Below are 20,555 nucleotides of genomic sequence, written 5' to 3' on the forward strand. Positions count from 1 at the left end.
ACCCCTACATACACGACGCAAAATGCACGTATGTTGAAAAACCCATATCAAGTGTTTATATATCCCTGTTGTATAGTTTTTATTCGAGTATTCAATAGTATGGTTTTTTGCTTACCACATTCTCTTTCCTTGTCTCCTATGGCAATGTCTTAACAAGGTTTTACTGTATATGTTTACAACTGGTTTGTGAGCAGTATGTTGGAGCAGTTCAAATGAAGTCTGTAAAGTCTAAAAAAATTATCCAAAAAGATCTCTATAAATAGGATGATTGTTTTAATTTATGAAAAAGCATGTCATAGAAGAAGATTAGAAAACATTTCAAAAATGAAATCAAAATATAAGTAGGCCTAAATATTCCATTACAATAATTGAAAGGCACATATTTTGCTTCTTTGGATGAAGGAAGGGGGTTCCAATTCTTAATACCAGAAGCAGAGACTTAAACTGGTAAAAAATAAAATAAAATCAAAGTTCACTTTCTGCTGGACATAAAACTCAATAAAATAAAATACAACTGTAGATTTCTTGTAACTCTTTCTTTCCCCTGAAAAATTTGGAGGAGTCAATACAGACTCAAAATATGAATATTTTGGAACATCCAAAACTCAATGAATTCCTTGACCGGATAATCTTAATTCACAACAGAAATATAAAATGAAATAGTTTTCAAATAAATATTTGCAACTACACATAACAACATATAAAGTAACTGCCTTGAAAAGCCCTACATAACTGTTCTTGCATGAATGCAATTTTTTAAAGGCTATTTTCATCACTGGAAGCAATACCACTGGGTCACAATGCAAGTTCAATGTATAGGATAGAGTTATTTAATATAAAATGCTTCAGAGTGGTAACAATATCTATTAAAAAGTTTAATTTGAAGCAACATCACATGACCTTTCCAATTTAAAGTACACATCTGAATTTTCTTCTCTAAAGAAGTTTACCTTTTGTACTAATCACCACACATACAACATGAAAATAAAATCATCTCTTTTACTAACATACCGTAACTGAAATTGCAAGTCTTTTATCTTAGTTTTTTCTCCTTATCAATATACTCATATCTTCATCTGAAGATATGGAAACAATAATTGCCTAATACAAAACAAAATATAATAATAAAATAACAAATGATAAATAATATATATATATAGCTGCCATATCCTTACATGTCTGTAAGATGCATATACCATTATAAAACAAAGTCATTTTAATTCCTTTATAGCTCTGTTGTGATGACTGTCTTCCTCTGCACAACATGTTCTTTAGTTTTAGCAACATGGGGTGTTACTGTCATTGCTTCTGAAGCAACTAACCATGGTGACAACTGATTTAAGCTGGGAGCTCCAATATTGTGTAGTACCTGCTGACTATTTCCTGTTGATGAGGATTCCTGAAATAGTAACACCAACAAGTTAATTAAAATATAGTTTTATTGATAGATAGATACAGTAGATAGATGGATACATTGATTGATTTCATCTTCGTATTTTAAAAAAATGTGTGTAAGAAAAGAAAAAAGAGAGAGAGAAAGGAAGATATAGAATGGCCGATTATCATCAAATGGGCTCTGTGAAGTGCTTTTAAATGGAACATCTTCCACCAGTACCTATCCTTTCTTTCAAAATGTACTCACAAGATGTAAAGAACTGAAACCAGCAAGCAGTCCTTCGATGAAAGCTATGGTAATCAAGGAACACACAGGACGAGGCAGGTAGGTGTACACTTAGAAACTACAATATTTCAGGTTTCCTACTTAAGATCCTCAATCAAATATCCTTATTTTTTTATAGAGAATGAATTATCTAAAACTACCACCATCTTAAATATCCTAAGCGAGATGTGCAATATTGATGTACTGTTTTCAATGAATCAGAGTACATACTGGAGCTCACAAATTTAGCCTGTACAGCAATTCCAACAATGCTCAAAAAGTGGTTTTTGACCACTAAGTTCATGTTTTGTTCTTAATGGAACAACGTCAACTAACCCAAAGAAAATAAAAAGTAGAGATTACTAGAAGGATAATGGCTTTTGTTGTGGAGTCCTAAGGCAAATATTCATGGCGTACCATCATTTCCATCTGGGAATGACGTCTGTTCCAGTTGACAGGCCACTACTAGAGCGTATGTGGTTCCCTCAGTAGTACCAACCAGTGTTATGTTAATGTTTAAGTTTTGTGCCATGTAACGTGAATTACATTATTCCTTTGTACCCTGTGGTATTGCATAGAAGGAAGTCTTACAGGATAGGCTACAAATGATGGTATGTATAAAGGCAGAAAAGCAAGCATGATCGTAGTGTATGTTGAAAGAAGAAAGAATGCCACGCTTTCATGCAGTGTGTACGCTGAAAGACATCCTGATAGACGTCACCCACATATACAAATCAATAGATGCTATAGTCCACCTTTACAATACAATATATATTTAGTGAAGTAAATCACTAGGATATAAATTAGTAGTACATGTTTCGTCCTATATACGGGACATCTTCAGCTACTTGTTGTACGAAGGTAATCTCAAAAGTAAGGTCTCCTATTTTTTTTATAAATACATAGACCTGTTTATTTCTACAATGGTTTACATAATTTTACAGCTTGAACATTTATCTATTTTTCTACATAATCACCATTTTGGTCAATGCATTTTTGTAGACGCTGTAACAGTTTTTGTATGCCCATGTCACACCAGCTCACCGCCAAGCTGGTCAGGAAGTTGTGAACATCTTTCACCTCGTCGTCGGTGCTGAATCGCTTTCCAGCCAAATGTGTTTGCTTGAATTTCCGAAGCTTTGGCGAAGAGGGATGCCGCCACTGGTGTGATTGTTGCTTGGTCTCAGGTGTAAAGTGGGCCCAGGTTTCGTCACCCATGACAACTGAGTCCAAAATGTCCAAAATAACATCCAACGGGAGCCCCATTCTCAATGGCTGCCAAGCCAAGACTGAGTGCCTCAGTACGGTGTGCGCATGTTTATATGCGAGCGCGGGAAACACTCTTCACAATATTGTGACCAACAGCACAGGAACAGAGTTCTGTACTTATAAAAAAATTAGGAGACCTTATTTATGGGATTACCCTCGTATAAAGATTAATATATAATTTAATTTATCCTAAATATCAACTGAAAGAGGGAAAATGTTAGTCCTATATATTATTTAACATGCAGAATGACATATTGAGTTAATAGTGCTAAGTGAAAAACATAACACACAGCATTCCCTGACAGATTAAAATATTCAGGTAAATATTAAAATCAACGGCATTAGGTACATGAATGTGAGCAATTCAATATTAAAAAGCCAATAGGCTGAATGTTGTGGCAGTGTCTTGACAAAAATTCTGCAAAAACATGAATATGACATTGTATCTTGATGAATTTGATTGCTGTTCAAATTAAAAATCTTCACACACTTTGTACAAAAAATTTCCCTGAAATTCAAAGTTGAACATACTTGAGCGAGACAATGCAAGTTTTCGGTGGTGGGGAACTCTCTCATAACTACAGTGGAATCTTAGGAATCCTGAGATTATTGAGAAGGAAAAGTTCAGTGACATTGTTATTATAATCAGTTAAATAAATAAATAAATAAATAAATAAATAAATAAATAAATAAATAAATAAATAAATAAATAAATAAATAAATAAATAAATGCATACATACATAAATAAATAAATAAATAAATAAATAAAAAGGCTAAAATGTTATTTCAGTCCTCTTCCTCCTAGCCCTTCTAATAATAATGTTATTGGTTTCATGTCTCACTAACTTACATTTACAGATTTTGAAGAAGCTGAGCTGCCAGAATTTTGTCCCACATGAGTTATTTTACATGCCAGTAGATCTACCGACCCAAAGCTGACGTATTGGAGCACCAGACTGAGCGAGGATTGAACCTGTCAAGTGGGCTCATGAGGGGAACACGTTAAGTGTAACAACCCAATATTCCAGAAACTTCGCTGAGCAAAAGAGGGGTTGAAATGAGTGAATCCAGGTTTCGGCTTATCTGTAGACACTCAACCGTTTCCGAGAAAATGATGGTTTAATTTTCTGACGTGCTTTACACGCCTTTTAGAGCATAACAAGCTTAACTGGCACGGTAGCTATAGCCACGGCTTCAAATTTTCTGCGCCCCGTGTTCAAATTCTGATTATTTTTATTTATCTATTATGTCCATTGACGACTGCTACACAAAGGTTTCTTATCAATTTAGTGGATACGAAGATGTTGTTGATTGTAAAATTACAACTATATATATGGCATTTTTTGGGAATTACAATGTTTTGTAAGTTTATTCCACTATGAACGCTTCAGGGAGTAATGGTACATTCCCTTGAATGATACCGATCGTACAAACATTCTAGCTGGGCTGAGTGACTCAGACAGTTGAGGCGCTGGCCTTCTGACCCCAACTTGGCAGGTTCAAACCTGGCTCAGTCCAGTGGTATTTGAAGGTGCTCAAATATATCAGCCTTGTGTCTGTAGATTTGCTGGCACATAAAGGAACTCCTGTGGGAGTAAATTTCGGCACCTCGGCGTCTCCGAAAACCGTAAAAGTAGTTAGTGGGATGTAAAGCCAATTACTTTTTTAAAATTTTAATTTTAGAAACATTCTAAACATAGAAATTTTGCACACCATGAACATCGATGAAGCCAAGTTTGCCACAGTTACATTTCTGGGTGGGAATGTCACTCGGAAAATAAACGTCGTTAACATTACTGAAGATTTCACGTGTTATCAAAATTTGCGACAAACCGTACACAATGGATTGTTTTTCCAAAAACTGGGGCTTGCGATTGATTATGAATCAATGCATGGATTTTTATTGCATCGCGTTTAGTTGTGATATCCCATTGCTGCGCAATGAGTGTAGAACAACTGATATTTTAAAATTCATTTACCAGGCAGAACTTAAGAGATGAAAAAAGTACAATGATATTTCAAAATACATTGAACAAAACCATTCGTGTAATAATCGTTAATGGACAAAGGCAAATAAATGATAAATCAGTCTCATCGGTATTTGAACACGGGGCACAAAAGTGTGAAGCCATGGCGAAAGCTACTGTGCCACTGCATCAGGTGAACTTACAACCCCGTCATTTTCTCAGAAACGGTCGAGTGTCTACGTATAAGCCGAAATGTGTTCGTTTATTTTGACCCCTCTCTTACTGAGCGAAGTTTCTGGCAAATCGGATTGTTACACTTGGCAGGTTCCCCTCGACAGAAGGCCAATGCCCTACTCTCTATGCTACTCACCTTGGCATTTAAAAATTCTATTCAAAACTAAAGGAGTTCTCTTTCTTCTTCTTTTATAAATTCTATATGCTGATACAGGCCATGTCTTCAGTGTTCCAGATATAAGGTTTATAACTTAACCACTGATTTCAACACAGTTTTCATTATCGGGACTAAGAATAACAAATTTAGAAAAATTCAATACATTATCTGAAGATATGAAGTCTCTTCCAAATGTTTCTGAAACCACATCGTCTTTTGCTATTATCCATGCTAGAGATTTGTGAAGATTCATCTTTTTTTGTGACAATCTGCATTATCAACTGGAAGTAAGAAATCATAGAATTCTAATTCATCTACTTTTGCCTGCATGTTTTTAAATAGAAACACAATTTTCTTAGAAGCATGTGGAAGTACTGGCAACATCTGCTTAAAATCTCTTCCTAGTACAATTACTTTTCCCCCAAAAGGAATATTACTGTCCACAAGGTCTCTGAGGAATTCATCAATGCACATATACATGCACAGTAATGGAAAGAAAGAAACTACCAAACAATACCGCAAGTGCAACATCTTGTCATATGGGGAGAGAGAAACATGAAAAGGAACATAGAACAAAAACAATGACAGATCAGTGTGGAAAGAGGGTGCAATAGAAAGAGGAGACAAAGACAAACATGAAAACACAAAAGGACAAAGACAATCTCCACATTTCCATACACTGTTGATTTCAAAGAGATGGAGTCTCTCTTCATCATACCAGTTCTTCTACGCCAACTTCTTCTCAGCCCCCAACAGCTCGTTTCTCCTAAACTGGCCAGCATATAGTCCAGACCTCAACCTCATTGTGCACCTACAGAATATGCTTGAGCAAAATGTCTGACATCAAAATTGTGACACCCTGAAATAAAATGTGGCCAACATTATTGGAGGAGTGGATGTGCATCCCCCAACAAAATGATCCAAGACCTTGTGGGTAGCATGCCGCAGTGCATGGAGTCTGTCATTGTCACCAGGGTTGGACATATGCAATACTAGTGTGAAGATAGTAGTCAGGGGCAGAAAGAGACATTCAGTAGCAAGATTGTTAATTAAAATGAGGGGCATGGAAGTAAATAATGGTAAGAGGCATGGCAAGTTTAATAAAAACTACAAGTGAATCGCAGCACTAACAATTTTGTGGTTGCTATTAAACATGCCATGCCCCTTTTTGTGTTTACTCCCGAGGCACTCAAATAAGCCATTATCCAATTAATTCTATTTAGTGAAATTAATGAAACTGTAAAAATTGTAACTTTTTAAGAAGAACTTATCCCTGACCTTAGACGATAAGAACAATTCCATACATGCCTGTACTGTACATGAACGGAAGACCGACCAATACCTACCAGCACAGTAAATGTCCCAACATCAAAATCTGACTCACAAACCACACTGTCTTACTACTGAAACCATATAAGTTTATCTTCATTCCTTCACTGTATCACCCCCAGGAACTCAAGTTTAAAAATTAAGCACCGTAGTACTAAAGTACAGAGCAGCATCAAGAAATTTTGTGTACATATAGCCTAACAGACAATTTCCCGTAGAATCCAAAACCCATATAAGAGGTAGTGAGGGAGGCCAATTTTAAAAGCACTGTACCCTTTTATGTAGTGCAGAGTCCACTTTTGCTACTCATTTTTATGAAATGTTACTGTATTGTCACACAGAAGTCACCCCCATATCTGTCCCTGGTGAACTGCGTACCTGACTGGTCAAAGTGGCCATGTTAATTTGAGAGAAAAGGGCAGGGTGGATCACATGAGACAGGATAGGTTACAATCACTTTCTCCACTGCATCTTACAGTCTCACAGCATCAAACCAGGGTCTGAGTTCTACTCTACATTCATTACAAAATCTAGCATTGTGCCTTTAATTATGTTTTGATTTGTGATCACAATAATAATTATTAAATTAATGTTGTATGGTCCACCTTTTTCAATACTATATTATGCATATTATTGAATTACATTACTAAACTAGGGACTAGTTTCGGCCTTGGCTGGCCATCTTCAGCCCTAATGTAATATATCTAATAACTAAACAAATGTAAAAACAACAACTGACATGAAAACTAATGTACAGAAACAATTAACATTAAAATCTAGGATGAACTAAGTGTAAAATCTGAAAAATAAATTAGGCTCTAAATTCTTAGCATCTGGAGTATGCTCATCATCCAGACTCTTTCTTGTATTGATATTTATAGAATTGTTAGTTCCGTCACTGCTGAACATTACAATTTCAAAATGGGAACTGGTAAATGTTGATTCTGTCGTGAGATCATCAATCACCAAATCTACTTGAGTGGTGTTCGTAGTATGCACTGTAAATAACCACCAGCTGACACAGAACTACTAGATGGTGTTTCCACATTGACCAACGTAAATAAGACGAAATGTTCCCGTAGTGTTTGTTAAAATCATGCTGAAATGCTGTTGGATATTGTCAGGATGGCACATAAAGATATGGTTAAAACTGACACATTCTTAATTTGTGGCTGGTATAAATTCGCAATTCATTGCGGTGTCCATGAAGTTAACCTGAATAAATGATAGATAAAATCAATGAATAGAAGGAAAGAGAGTGCGTGTTAGTCAAATGGCATAGGTTATATGAGACTTACCTCTCGTTGCGGCATGTGCTGCATGGTGTATTGTTGTGTGCCTCATACTAACGGTTGTGAGATTCAAAGGAATAGGAAGGGGTGGGGCAAGGAGAGAGAGGCAGGAAAAGCAGTGAGGGGGTGGGGCAAGGGGAGAGGTCGGGGAAAGGAGTGGTGATTGGAGGGGAAGGGGGAAATTAAGGCGGGGCCGAAGGATGTGGGGAAAAAAGATTGCTGCTGAGGAAATTCACATATTATGAAATACTGAATTATGACTTGTTGGTTTGACGTTTCTAAAAATGGGAATTAGAAGGTCAAATAGGATATTTGGCTTTTATAAAGTGTCATTAAGATTATGATTCGGGTTAAAATATTGAACTATATGTATGAAGCAGCTTTCAGTAATGTTAAGGAGGGGTCCTTTGTTGATGATTTTGAGAATTTCCATATCTTGTTTTATGCCTGTGAATTTGTGATTATAGTCATGCATATGCTGTCGTACAGCTGAAAATTGATTGTACTTCAGGGCATTGACGTGTTCTGAGTACCTTATATTAAAACTCCTCCCGGTCTGTCCGACGTAAGAAGAATTACAACTGTTGCAAATAATGCTGTATTCTCCTAGTTTTGAAAACTACTTTTACATTGTGCTTTTTAAAGATGTTGGTGACTTTGTAAATTTGTAAAGATAGAAAGGGAGGAGTTGTTTTGTTTATCTTTTTTCAAAGTGGTAGAGGGGCAATATTTATATTTCTTGATTATTTTTTCAATAAAGAAACTGCTGTATCCATTAGATTTCGCTATATTACGAATGGTGTTCAACCCGTTTTGAGGTCTCTTTTAGACATTGGAACACTGAAGGCTCAGTACACCATGCTGTTGTATGCAGCTCGTTTGTGAATTTGGGGGTGTGAAGAATCTTGACGGATTGTAGTGACTGTTTGGGTGGGTTTTCTGAAAATCTTATATTTTAATTAGCTTGGGTGTCTGATAATAGTTAAGTAAACAATTAATTTTCCGTTCAATTTCAGATTCAAGTGTGAATTTTATATGCGGGTCAATGTTATTTAGATTAATGGGGGTGGTAGCAGCATCTCATCCATAATTACTATGATGTCATCTACAAAAAAAGAATGCTGTCAAAATTATTATCATCAATTTTGGTATGTTCCATAAAATCCAAGTAAATCTCAACTAAGATACCCGAGGCTGGCGATTCCATAGCCAATCCTTCTTGTTGATAAATAACATTATCGAAAGTGAAATAATTGTTGTTTATAACTAATTAAGCATAGGCATGAAATCCTGTATTTCTAATATACTTAGGCCGCTGTATTTGCTTAAATTGTTTTAAATGATGGGATATACCTTGGAGATTTGTATGCTAGGATACGTGTTTACAATATCGAATGAGTGGAGAGAATAATTGGATTGAATGTTAAACTTTTATACTTATCGATCAATTCTTTAGTGTTTTTGAAAGATTTGTTTGACAAGAAATGATAGTGCCTTCTAAAATCTTTGAATGAATTGTGATGCTTTATATCACGGACTCGGTCTATAGTTAATTATTGGGCAAATGGGGACGCTGGTTTTGTGTATTTTGGGGAGGGCTTTGGCAGTGGGTAAACCTGGGTTCATATTAATTTCATTTTTTCTTGATCTGTCAACAGATTTAAAGTATTCATAAGGGTCTGTTTAAGCTGATGTTGGATTCTCGAGGTAGCGTCCTACTTTACTGTAAGAATGAGCTATCTTTCATTTTTGTCCATTATGACGGTAGTGTCAACTTTATCTGCTTTCGTAATTCTAACATTATCATCATTGATTTTCTTTTTGAGAGCATGTATTTGCTTTTGTATGAGAATTGAATCCTTGTAGCTGCTGTCGTCATGAGTAGTAAGGGGTGAATTACGGAAGTTAATATTGTTTTTTTGGGTTAAGAATGGAGTTTAATTTTCTTTTTACTTCAATTCTTACTTCGTCTTGTTTATCCGCTGGGAATTTGCTAATGGCTAATTCTGCTTCTACTGTTGTAGTGATGGCTGTGTTCAGAGTATTAAAATTAGGCCAATTGTGTTTGGGGCCCATGGCTAAAATGGAACTTTCGTCTTCATTCCATGGTACCTTGGACAAATTTATGACTGGAAGGTGAAATTTGTTGGGCATGTTAGGACTAGTGTTTTTGTTGGTTTCTTTAGCAAAGTTATTGTTGAGTTTAGAGTTCATTAACATATGTAGCTTTTTCTCTAGGGTTTGTTGTTTCTTTAATAATACAATAAATAAACTTGGGCTTCAAATAGGTTTCAATGAGCATCCAAAAGTAAGCTTGTAGTTTTGAGGTGATTCTCATATAATCTATGGTTAAAAAGGACTTTTTCTTGTACAAAAATTTGATCTTCTCTCTCAGCCAAATCTTATTTGTTCTAGTTTGGGTTTTAGTAATTTGAAAAGAAGAATGAAGGTTCTTAAACTAGCTTTTAAGAAAGTTGGGTGTCAAACTGTGTATCCTACGATATTGAAAATAGCCAAATTGGGCAAAGATATAGAATTTCTCAAACAGTGCATCGCTCACAATTTCTACGACAAACAGTGTCCAAACTAGCACATTTCGCCCGTTCCGGGACACGAGTGGCTCTCTGCTGGCTCGTGCGACCGAAGGCTCATTGCACGTAATTAGAGGAGAAAGCGAGTACAAGCGCCTGCAATTGAAATCGTTCTCTCTCTAGTGTGACAAGGATCAGACGATGCCAGCGTCACATGACTATGAATCTAGGTCACCAAGCAAGACTCAAGTAGTCGTTCCAATGTACGAGATACAATAATGCCATGAATTCCCCTGCACATGCACCAGTACCAACTTACAGTTTTCAATTGTTAATAATAATAATAATAATAATAATAATAATAATAATAATAATAATAATAATAATAATAATAATAATAATAATAAATAATAATAATCACTGAAGTCGCAAAGTATCTGATGGATATTCACGAGTAAACATTATTCTGAATCAGGGAATTTTTTGCCTAATGATGAGACCAAGAAGTGCTCTACATAATTGAATCAATAAATACACAGCAAACAAGAGGGTGACTTAATAAGAAGCAGATGTTGGACTCTGACAACGCGAGCAAGCTCAAGGAATCCCACGAGCTTAGCACCGCCTACTGGAAATTGTCAGATGACTCTTTCAAGATTATGCAAAAACTTACAATGTGATCGTAATGAAATTCGGTCAGTGAAAATGGGAAATGGTCTGTGATTTATTGCCCCTGACAAGGGAGAGCCTGAGCCAAGTTTGCTCTACCGTATTGGGAACAGACTGCAGGCGGCTAGCTTACTCTCCTTTCGATACAATGATCGCATGCCACAATTTAGATACTACCACCGTCGCATAGATTCCAGTATTCACTGAGGAAGAATCCCACCATTTTCATTTTATAATTATTTAAATCGTGTAAGGAATTTCAGGTAAAATATACCCCATGTGCCAGAAGAACTTGGGTTCATTCCCAGGAGACAGTAAGAGCCTAATGCTCACTGTTGCCAACTACAGATGTACTATGCCATCTGTGATTCATCTTGTGAAGTGTATATTTCCTTGTCCTTTCTTAAAGGGAGTGCTAAAATGTTATGTCATGTGATGTATTGGATATTTGGGTCGCTATATGTGTTGTTCACAGGAAACAACGTTGTTTAAACCATGTCATGTTGTTTGTGTTAGTAAAATCCCAACGAAACAAGCGCCTTGTATGATACAGTAGATTCATAGATGATTAAATTAGCTGGCTAGGTAAATGACGTGATACGACCTTCATGTGTTTGAAAGTGTACTCAACCTAACTTAACACTAGGTTTACCGCAGCGGTCAAAATGACCGTTTTCAGTTTTGTTTTCTCTATCACTCTCGTTATACGGTTAGAACATGCAAACCCTTCGGTGGCTTTTAACGATATTTAGTGTACTTTTCGGCACATAGCTTCAAAAACCCGTAACTCCTTTCTAGTTAGCGCTATGAGATCACATACCTACTTTTTTTTTTTTTTTTGCTAGGGGCTTTACGTCGCGCCGACACAGATAGGTCTTATGGCGACGATGGGATAGGAAAGGCCTAGGAGTTGGAAGGAAGCGACCGTGGCCTTAATTAAGGTACAGCCCCAGCATTTGCCTGGTGTGAAAATGGGAAACCACGGAAAACCATTTTCAGGGCTGCCGATAGTGGGATTCGAACCTAATATCTCCCGGATGCAAGCTCACAGCCGCGCGCCTCATACCTACTTTTACCAGGCGGTCATTTTGACCGGTATTGCAGTAGCTACCCCATCAGACTTTTGTGGCATTCATTTAGAACGGGATATAACTCTAACAAGCAGTTAAAGTGTACTTTATTACCGTAGTATTGTTGTGCTGCGATGGGACAGCCGATGGCTCTTTTCAAACATGACAGGAAAATATAGTCAGTATTAGTTCAGTAATGAAAGGTGTGCAATCGTAACGAGCAGTCAATTGTCGTGTTCACTCGTTACAAACATTCAAACTAGAATTCCCGATTGTAATTCCCTCGAAGAAGCATGTTCTCGCGTAGTCTGCAAATGGATGCTGAAATTCTGAAGCATAAGCATATAATTTCCCCATCACAATCAAGCGATGAAGCTGGGACTGATTTAGACCTCGATAATTGCGAAGACCTGTGTAACTTGACAAACGGAAATAGTTCGGATAGTGATTCTAGTTGCGTCGAGCCTTCAGAATTTCCACGTGAACATGAAAACACACACCAGCCTTTGACCTCAAAGGTTAGGGAACTACCCGCCAAATGGCGATGCACGCACACTAGCAAAGCAGCTGATGACAAAGGTAAGACTATTTGAAGTTAGTCATTTTGTATTTACGTAATTCTGTGCACAGTGTAAGTAAGTTTTGTATTACATTTTTCAGTTGAAGGAAACACTAAGGAAGATAATGAAATTACTAGCAAGGAGCACGATATCAACTACAGAAGGCCGAGCATACGCTGTGGTATGTCAACATATGGGCGTGGTCAGCATATGACGGTCGGCGAGGAAGAAGTCACTTTGGATGGAACAGTGCGGACTCTTGTCGATCTACAAAGCCTGCCAGGCCGTCGAGGACAGTAAAATATACTGAGGGAAGTCCGAGGTCTAACAGGACATGCAAAACGCCACATTGAAGGAACTTGTGCCGCTACAGCTTGTCGTCTTTTTATTGACGAATCCAAGCAGCGCCTGAGGTTGGAGCCCGCGAAGTTCTGAACAATCCTGAACGGACACTTTCTTTGGAAGAATTGGACGCTGTCATTGGTATTTTATACGCACGTGGAACTTATGGAGCTGACACGAACCTTCTCGATCTGTGGTCACAAAAGTGAGGTCCTGGAATTTTCTCCCAAACTGTGGCACGAAACTGTTTCCTGGATATCATGAGGTTTCTTCGATTCGATGACAAATCTACCAGTAGGGATCACCTGAAAATTGATAGATTGGCGCTTGTACCTGTTGTGAGGGACAAATTTATATCTAATTTTACTATTTCCTTCAGACCAAATGAGAACATTACCGTGGATGAACAGCTCTTTCCATCGAATGCTAGATGCCCATTTATGCAGTATATGCCCAATAAACCAGAAAAGTTTGGTATGAAATTTTGGTTGGCTGTGGATGTGGAAATTAAGTATGTTGTAAACGGTTTTTCTATCTTGGAAAAGATGAAACGTGACCCACTGATCAGACCCTAAGTGAACACGTAGTATTGCGTCTTGCTGAGTTTTTCATCAATCAGGGAAGAAGTGTGCGAAGGGAACAAGATAATTGAAAGGCGTGCAATCTCTAAAAACACTGGTCTGTTGTTAATTTCACTTCAAAGGTGACCAAAGAAAGTGTGTGTGTGTTCAGTGCGAAAAATAAGTTAAAAAGCAGAAAGTGACATTCATGCACATATGTATATAATGTAAGGTAAAGTGTGTAAGAAGAACATTCTGCCTTACTAGTGTACTTATTTGTTTATTTATTTATTTATTCATTCATAATAGTGTTCACAAGTCATGCATGATAATTAAATTATGGTCTATGATGTTTTTATACTAAATTCGAACCTTTATCAGACATCAATATCCTCAAGAAACAAATACCTGCCACTATCGGTCAAAATGACCGCTTCGGTAAAAGTAGGTAGAAAGAATGTTTGGTAATCCTAGTGTTAAATGTTTACCTCAGTTCACATGATATTAGGATATCATAACTTATTATTTGGAATATGTTAATTAAAGTCTTAATACAATGAACCACAGCACAATATGTCCATATTTAATAATACCTGTGTATAGTGTTTTTGTGCGTTGTGTGACAAGTGTTTATTCAATAATTAAATAATCAGAGAGGGGATGCCTTCTCGAGATTTAAAGGGTCATCGAGTGTAAATGCGATTGAAGAATGGACTCACAGATATTTAAAACACTCGAGATTAATTGAATTTTTTATATTTTTTTGTGTAATTTACAGTGAAATGGCATATCCGTGCAGAGATTAATATGTGTTTCCTTAGTCTATTAAACTTGTGTTCAGAAAATTAGAATCATTCTTCTCATTTATTGGAGTAGACGTATTCCTCTCACAAGTAAGGTTCCTCAACTATATGAATAATTTGTATTTGCCCAGCGAACGCACCACTGACCTGCATGCTCTACGACTCGGCTAGGATATTACTCAAGTAGGGAAGATAGGACTTCGATGCCGGGCTGAGTTCGAAGCTCTCATCAAAGGTGCTCCATTCTGAGTTGATCATATTCATGTGGCACGACAATTTACTTATGTACTGAAGCCTTGGACACGTACAATATAAAGCATCACAATTCATTCAAAGATTATTAAGAAGGAACTATCAGTTTTTTCGAACAAATCTGCCAAAAACACTAAAGAATTGACCAATAAATTAAAAAAGTATAACATTCAATCCAATCATTCTCTCTACTTATTAGATATTGTAAACATGTATCCTAGCATAAAAATCTCCAAGGTATACCCCATCACTCAAAATAATTTAAGCGAATCCAGTGGCCTAAGTAAATTAGAAATACAGGATTTCATGTCTATGCTTAAATTAGTTATAAGGAACAATTATTTTACTTTCGATAATGTTATTTATCAACAGGAAGGATTGGCTATGGGACCACCGGCCTTGGGTATCTTAGCTGAGATTTACTTGGATTTTTTGGAACACACCAAAACTGATGATAATAATAATAATAATAATAATAATAATAATAATAATAATAATAATAATAATAATAGTTCATGTTTGTGGGTTACTGTAGTCACGTCCTAGTTCGTGAACCATGGGCAACGGCTGAGTGGCCTAGTAAGTGGTCCTGAGAGTCGGGATACCAGTTGGTATGGAATGGGAGTGGGCATCTCGGATATAAACTGAGTCATAGCCCTCCTTGTGCTCAGGCGGCTAGGACTATGCAATTCACCGGTGGTCCATAACCCGTTAGAGGAGAGATCCTCACTTGGACTATGTGCAAGTAGGGTAGCATTCTGCTTCATGAATTTACCTAGCTCAGAACATCTTAAGCAAACAAGCCTCAAACCTATGGGACTAATGGAGTCCCACTCCCATTTAACAGGCGAGGGACTCCTTGGAAACAACTTGGCGAACGAAATGGAATTCGATGGGGAGCTATTAATACTAATGGGGCTTAAGGAAGAAAGAAGGTAGAACTGGCTGAGTCAGCAAAGAGGATGCATCTGGATGTGCTAAGAGTAAGTGATATTTGGGTAAGGGGGGATAATGAGGAAGAGATAGGAGATTATAAAGTGTACTTGACGGGTGTTAGAAAGGGAAGGGCAGAGTCTGGGGTAGGGCTCTTTATCAGGAATACCATTGCACGCAACATAGTTTTGGTTAGGCACGCAAATGAGCGAATGATGTGGGTAGATTTGTCAGTTGGAGGAATTAGGATAAGAATTGTGTCCGTGTATTCACCATGTGAGGGTGCAGATCAGGATGAAGTTGACAAGTTTTATGAAACATTGAGTGCCATCGTGGTCGGGGTCATCAGCAAGGATAGAATAGTGCTAATGGGCGATTTCAATGCGAGAGTTGGGAATAGAACTGAAGGATACGAAAGGGTGATTGGTAAATGTGGGGAAGATATGGAAGCTAATGGGAATGGGAAGCGTTTGCTGGACTTCTGTGCTAGTATGGATTTAGCTGTTAGAAATACATTCTTCAAGCATAAGGCTATTCACCGCTACACATGGGAGGCTAGGGGTACCGGATCCATAATAGACTATATCTTAACAGACTTTGAATTTAGGAAATCTGTTAGGAATGTATGAGTTTTTCGCAGATTTTTCGATGATACAGACCACTACCTGATCTGTAGTTAACTAAGTATCTCTAGGCCTAGGGTAGAGAAAGTGAAATCTGTCCTCAAAAGAATAAGGGTAGAAAACTTCCAGGACGAGGAAATTAGACAGAAGTACATGGATATGATTAGTGAGAAGTTTCGAACAGTAGACAGTAAGCAGGTTCAGGATATAGAAAGTGAATGGGTGGCATACAGGGATGCTGTAGTAGAAACAGCAAGGGAATGCCTAGGAACAACTGTGTGTAAAGATGGGAAAAGGCGAACATCTTGGTGGAATGATGAAGTGACAGCAGCCTGTAAACGTAAAAAGAAGGCTTATCAGAAATGGCTCCAAACAAGGGCCGAGGCAGACAGGGATTTGTACGTGGATGAAAGAAACAGAGCGAAACAAATAGTTGTTGAATCCAAAAAGAAGTCATGGGAAGATTTTGGTAATAACCTGGAAAAGCTAGATCAAGCAGCAGGGAAACCTTTCTGGACAGTAATAAAGAATCTTAGGAAGGGAGGGAAAAAGGAAATGAACAGTGTTTTGAGTAATTCAGGTGAACTCATAATAGATCCCAGGGAATCACTGGAGAGGTGGAGGGAATATTTTGAACATCATCTCAATGTAAAAGGAAATCATCCTGGTGGTGTTGCAAACAGCCAAGCTCATGGGAGGGAGGAAAATGATGTTGGTGAAATTATGCTTGAGGAAGTGGAAAGGTTGGTAAATAAACTCCATTGTCATAAAGCAGCAGGAATAGATGAAATTAGACCTGAAATGGTGAAGTTTAGTGGGAAGTCAGGAATGAAATGGCTTCATAGAGTAGTAAAATTAGCGTGGAGTGTTGGTAAGGTACCTTCAGATTGGACAAAAGCAGTAATTGCACCTATCTATAAGCAAGGGAACAGGAAGGATTGCAACAACTATCGAGGTATCTCAATGATTAGTATACTGGGCAAAGTATTCACTGGCATCTTGGAAGGGAGGGTGCGATCAGTCGTTGAGAGGAAGTTGGATGAAAACCAGTGTGGTTTCAGTCCACAGAGAGGCTGTCAGGATCAGATTTTCAGAATGCGCCAGGTATTTGAAAAATGCTACGAGAGGAATAGGCAGTTGTGTTTATGTTTCGTAGATCTAGAGAAAGCATATGACAATGTACCGAGGAAAAAGATGTTCACTATACTGGGGGACTATGGAATTAAAGGTAGATTATTAAAATCAATCAAAGGCATTTATGTTGACAACTGGGCTGCAGTGAGAATTGAAGGTAGAATGAGTTCTTGGTTCAGGGTACTTACAGGGGTTAGACAAGGCTGTAATATTTCACCTTTGCTGTTCGTAGTTTACATGGATCATCTGCTGAAAGGTATAAAATGGCAGGGAGGGATTCACTTAGGTGGAAATGTAGTAAGCAGTTTGGCCTATGCTGACGACTTGGTCTTAATGGCAAACAGTGCCGAAAGCCTGCAGTCTAATATATTGGAACTTGAAAATAGGTGCAATGAGTATGGTATGAAAATTAGCTCTCGAAGACTAAATTGATGTCAGTAGGTAAGAAATTCAACAGAAATGAATGTCAGATTGGTGATACAAAGCTAGAACAGGTCGATAATTTCAAGTATTTAGGTTGTGTGTTCTCCCAGGATGGTAATATAGTTAGTGAGATTGAATCAAGGTGTAGTAAAGCTAATGCAGTGAGCTCGCAATTGTGATCAGCAGTATTCTGTAAAAAGGAAGTCGGCTCCCAGACGAAACTATCTTTACATCGGTTTGTTTCCAGTCCAACTTTGCTTTACGGGAGCGAAAGCTGAGTGGACTCAGGATATCTTATTCATAAGTTAGAAGTAACAGACATGAAAGTAGCAAGAATGATTGCTGGTACAAACAGGTGGGAACAATGGCAGGAGGGTACTTGGAATGAAGAGATGAAAACTAATTTAGGAATTAACTCGATGGATGAAGCTGTACGCATCAACCAGCTTCGGTGGTGGGGTCATGTGAGGTGAATGGAGGAGGATAGGTTACCTAGGATAATAATGGACTCTGCTAAGGAGGGTAAGAGAAGTAGAGGGAGACCAAGACGATGATGGTTGGGCTCGGTTTCTAACGATTTAAAGAGGTATAGAACTAAATGGGGCCACAACACTAGTTGCAAATCGAGGATTGTGGCAACGTTTAGTAAATTCTTGGAGGCTTGCAGAATGAACGCTGAAAGGCATAACAGTCTATAATGATAATGTATGTATGTATAATAATAATAATAATAATAATAATAATAATAATAATAATAATAATAATAATAATAATAATAAAAACAACAACTTTGACAACATCCTCTTCTGGGCAAGATATGTACATTACACCATAGTGATTATGAATGAGAGCATCACAGACACTGCTACCGCCCTCATTAATCTAAATAACATTGACCCACATATATAATTCACACATGAATCCGAAATGGACTGGAAGATTAATTTTTTAGACTTAACTATTATCAGGCACCAAGCTACTTAAGATGTAAAATTTTCAGAAAAAACACTCAAACAGTCACTACAATCCATCAAGATTCTTCACACCCCCAAATTCACAAACGAGCAGCATACAACAGCATGGTGTACAGCAAGATAACTAGAATAAAAGGTAGGCTACTCCGGCGGTTGAAGCTTCCATTGGCTGGAGCGCTATGACGTCACGGGATATGAACGATCGCGAGTAAGGTACACAGTCGCAGTACAGCAAGCCTGTGAGTTCTCGTGGCTGTGAAACATCTTCTCAATCTTTCATCAAATAATAGTCTGGTTTAGTCCGATTCGATAAGTAACGGCACTTCCAATAGATTTTAAAACGTGAAAATGCGTTAAATTTCGTCACATGCTGAGCAGGTAGAACATGAACTATCAAATACATGACATATAATACGATAAGAAATAAAATATTGCCATGCAACTCAAAATAATTAATTTATTTCCTGATGAAGTAAATGTTTATATCAAATGGCATAGGAAAATATACATCATATGGACATCTTTATGGAATTAAATTATTAAAACGTACGTATCAGGAGACTTAATTACTTGATGAACCAGCCCAATGCTTAGCCTTCTTATTGGCATATTTTCTCAGTGCTAGCTCCTTACTCTTTGCATTAAAATGCCATATCCTAATAAATGCCCTGGTCCTTACGTAGAGACAAATTATTTTGTCAAGGAATACTAGAAATTTTGACTAAATAATAGAAATAAGAGTTTTCATTACGTTTTTGCATCTGGATACAGTCTAACCGTGAAACACACCATATGAAATTTCGAACTGGGCTATATTATTTAACTACTCATGACTGGGATGTGTGGGGCCCCCTTTTGAAATAACCGAGATCCAGTAACAGGTGTCTTTTCGCATGACATTTTTGTCTCTTTCTTCGTATATACTACATATTGGATCACGGATACTGTATTATTTCATGAGCTTCGAATTATACTCAGAAATATAAGTTATTAGCACATAATAATGTTAATGTCATTGGATTTTACGTCCCACTAACTATGTATTTGAGCACCTTCACCACCGGACTGAGACAGGATCGAACCTGCTAAGTTGGGCTAAGAAGGCCAGCGCTCTACCATTTGAGTTGCTACTCAGCCCAGCTAATAGGCTGCTATTAGCCGTGGGTGACTAAGTTGCGCCACTAGTTGCCAGAGGATTTAAGTACCGGGCGATCAGTGCCGCAACTTGTGAATAATTACTCGGTTCATACCGGAGAACAGTCAGTTGAGAGAATGGTGTCCTACGAAGAACTTCTTTTTGCTCTTCTATTAGAAAGGAAGAACTGAAGGGTTAGGAAAGAGCGGAAACATCCTATATTTGTTTCTCGGCTGACTAGAGGATTATATTATACATTGTTTGACTATCTAAATTAGGATGACAGTAAATTTTTCAATTACCTGCGCATGTCGAAGTCGTCATTTTACGGATTGCTTGGCCACATAAAAGAAAAAATAACAGAAAACGACACAGGGCTAAACAAGTGTTTCCCAGTTGAGCTGTAATTCACTAATATAGCCATATAATGGATCAATGGTACAAGTGTTTCCCAGTTGAGCTGTAATTCACTAATATAGCCATATAATGGATCAATGGTACTTGTAAATGTAAACGATTATAGAATTTTTATGGGTATTACATATTTCCATATAAGAGTAGTAAACGTTTTATAATACTCACATACCGGGCGAGTTGGCCATGCGGTTAGGAGCGCGCAGCTGTGAGCTTGCATCTG

General features: G+C 37.5%; 1 protein-coding gene across 2 annotated transcripts in view; it reads right to left on the reverse strand.

Annotated features, from left to right (window-relative positions):
* Window positions 1–361: 361 nt before the first annotated feature.
* Window positions 362–20,555, reverse strand: part of yrt (erythrocyte membrane protein band 4.1-like yurt) — a 454,068-nt gene continuing 433,874 nt past the window's right edge. For both annotated transcript variants that reach the window (XM_067140591.2, XM_067140590.2), the window contains one exon: window positions 362–1,399. In XM_067140591.2, coding sequence (XP_066996692.1) covers window positions 1,226–1,399 — 174 coding nt within the window. In that variant the 3' untranslated portion in view covers window positions 362–1,225. The remainder of the gene's footprint in view (window positions 1,400–20,555) is intronic.

This window comes from Anabrus simplex, chromosome 2 (assembly GCF_040414725.1).
Source record: "Anabrus simplex isolate iqAnaSimp1 chromosome 2, ASM4041472v1, whole genome shotgun sequence".
In the NCBI taxonomy this organism is placed as follows: domain Eukaryota; kingdom Metazoa; phylum Arthropoda; class Insecta; order Orthoptera; family Tettigoniidae; genus Anabrus; species Anabrus simplex.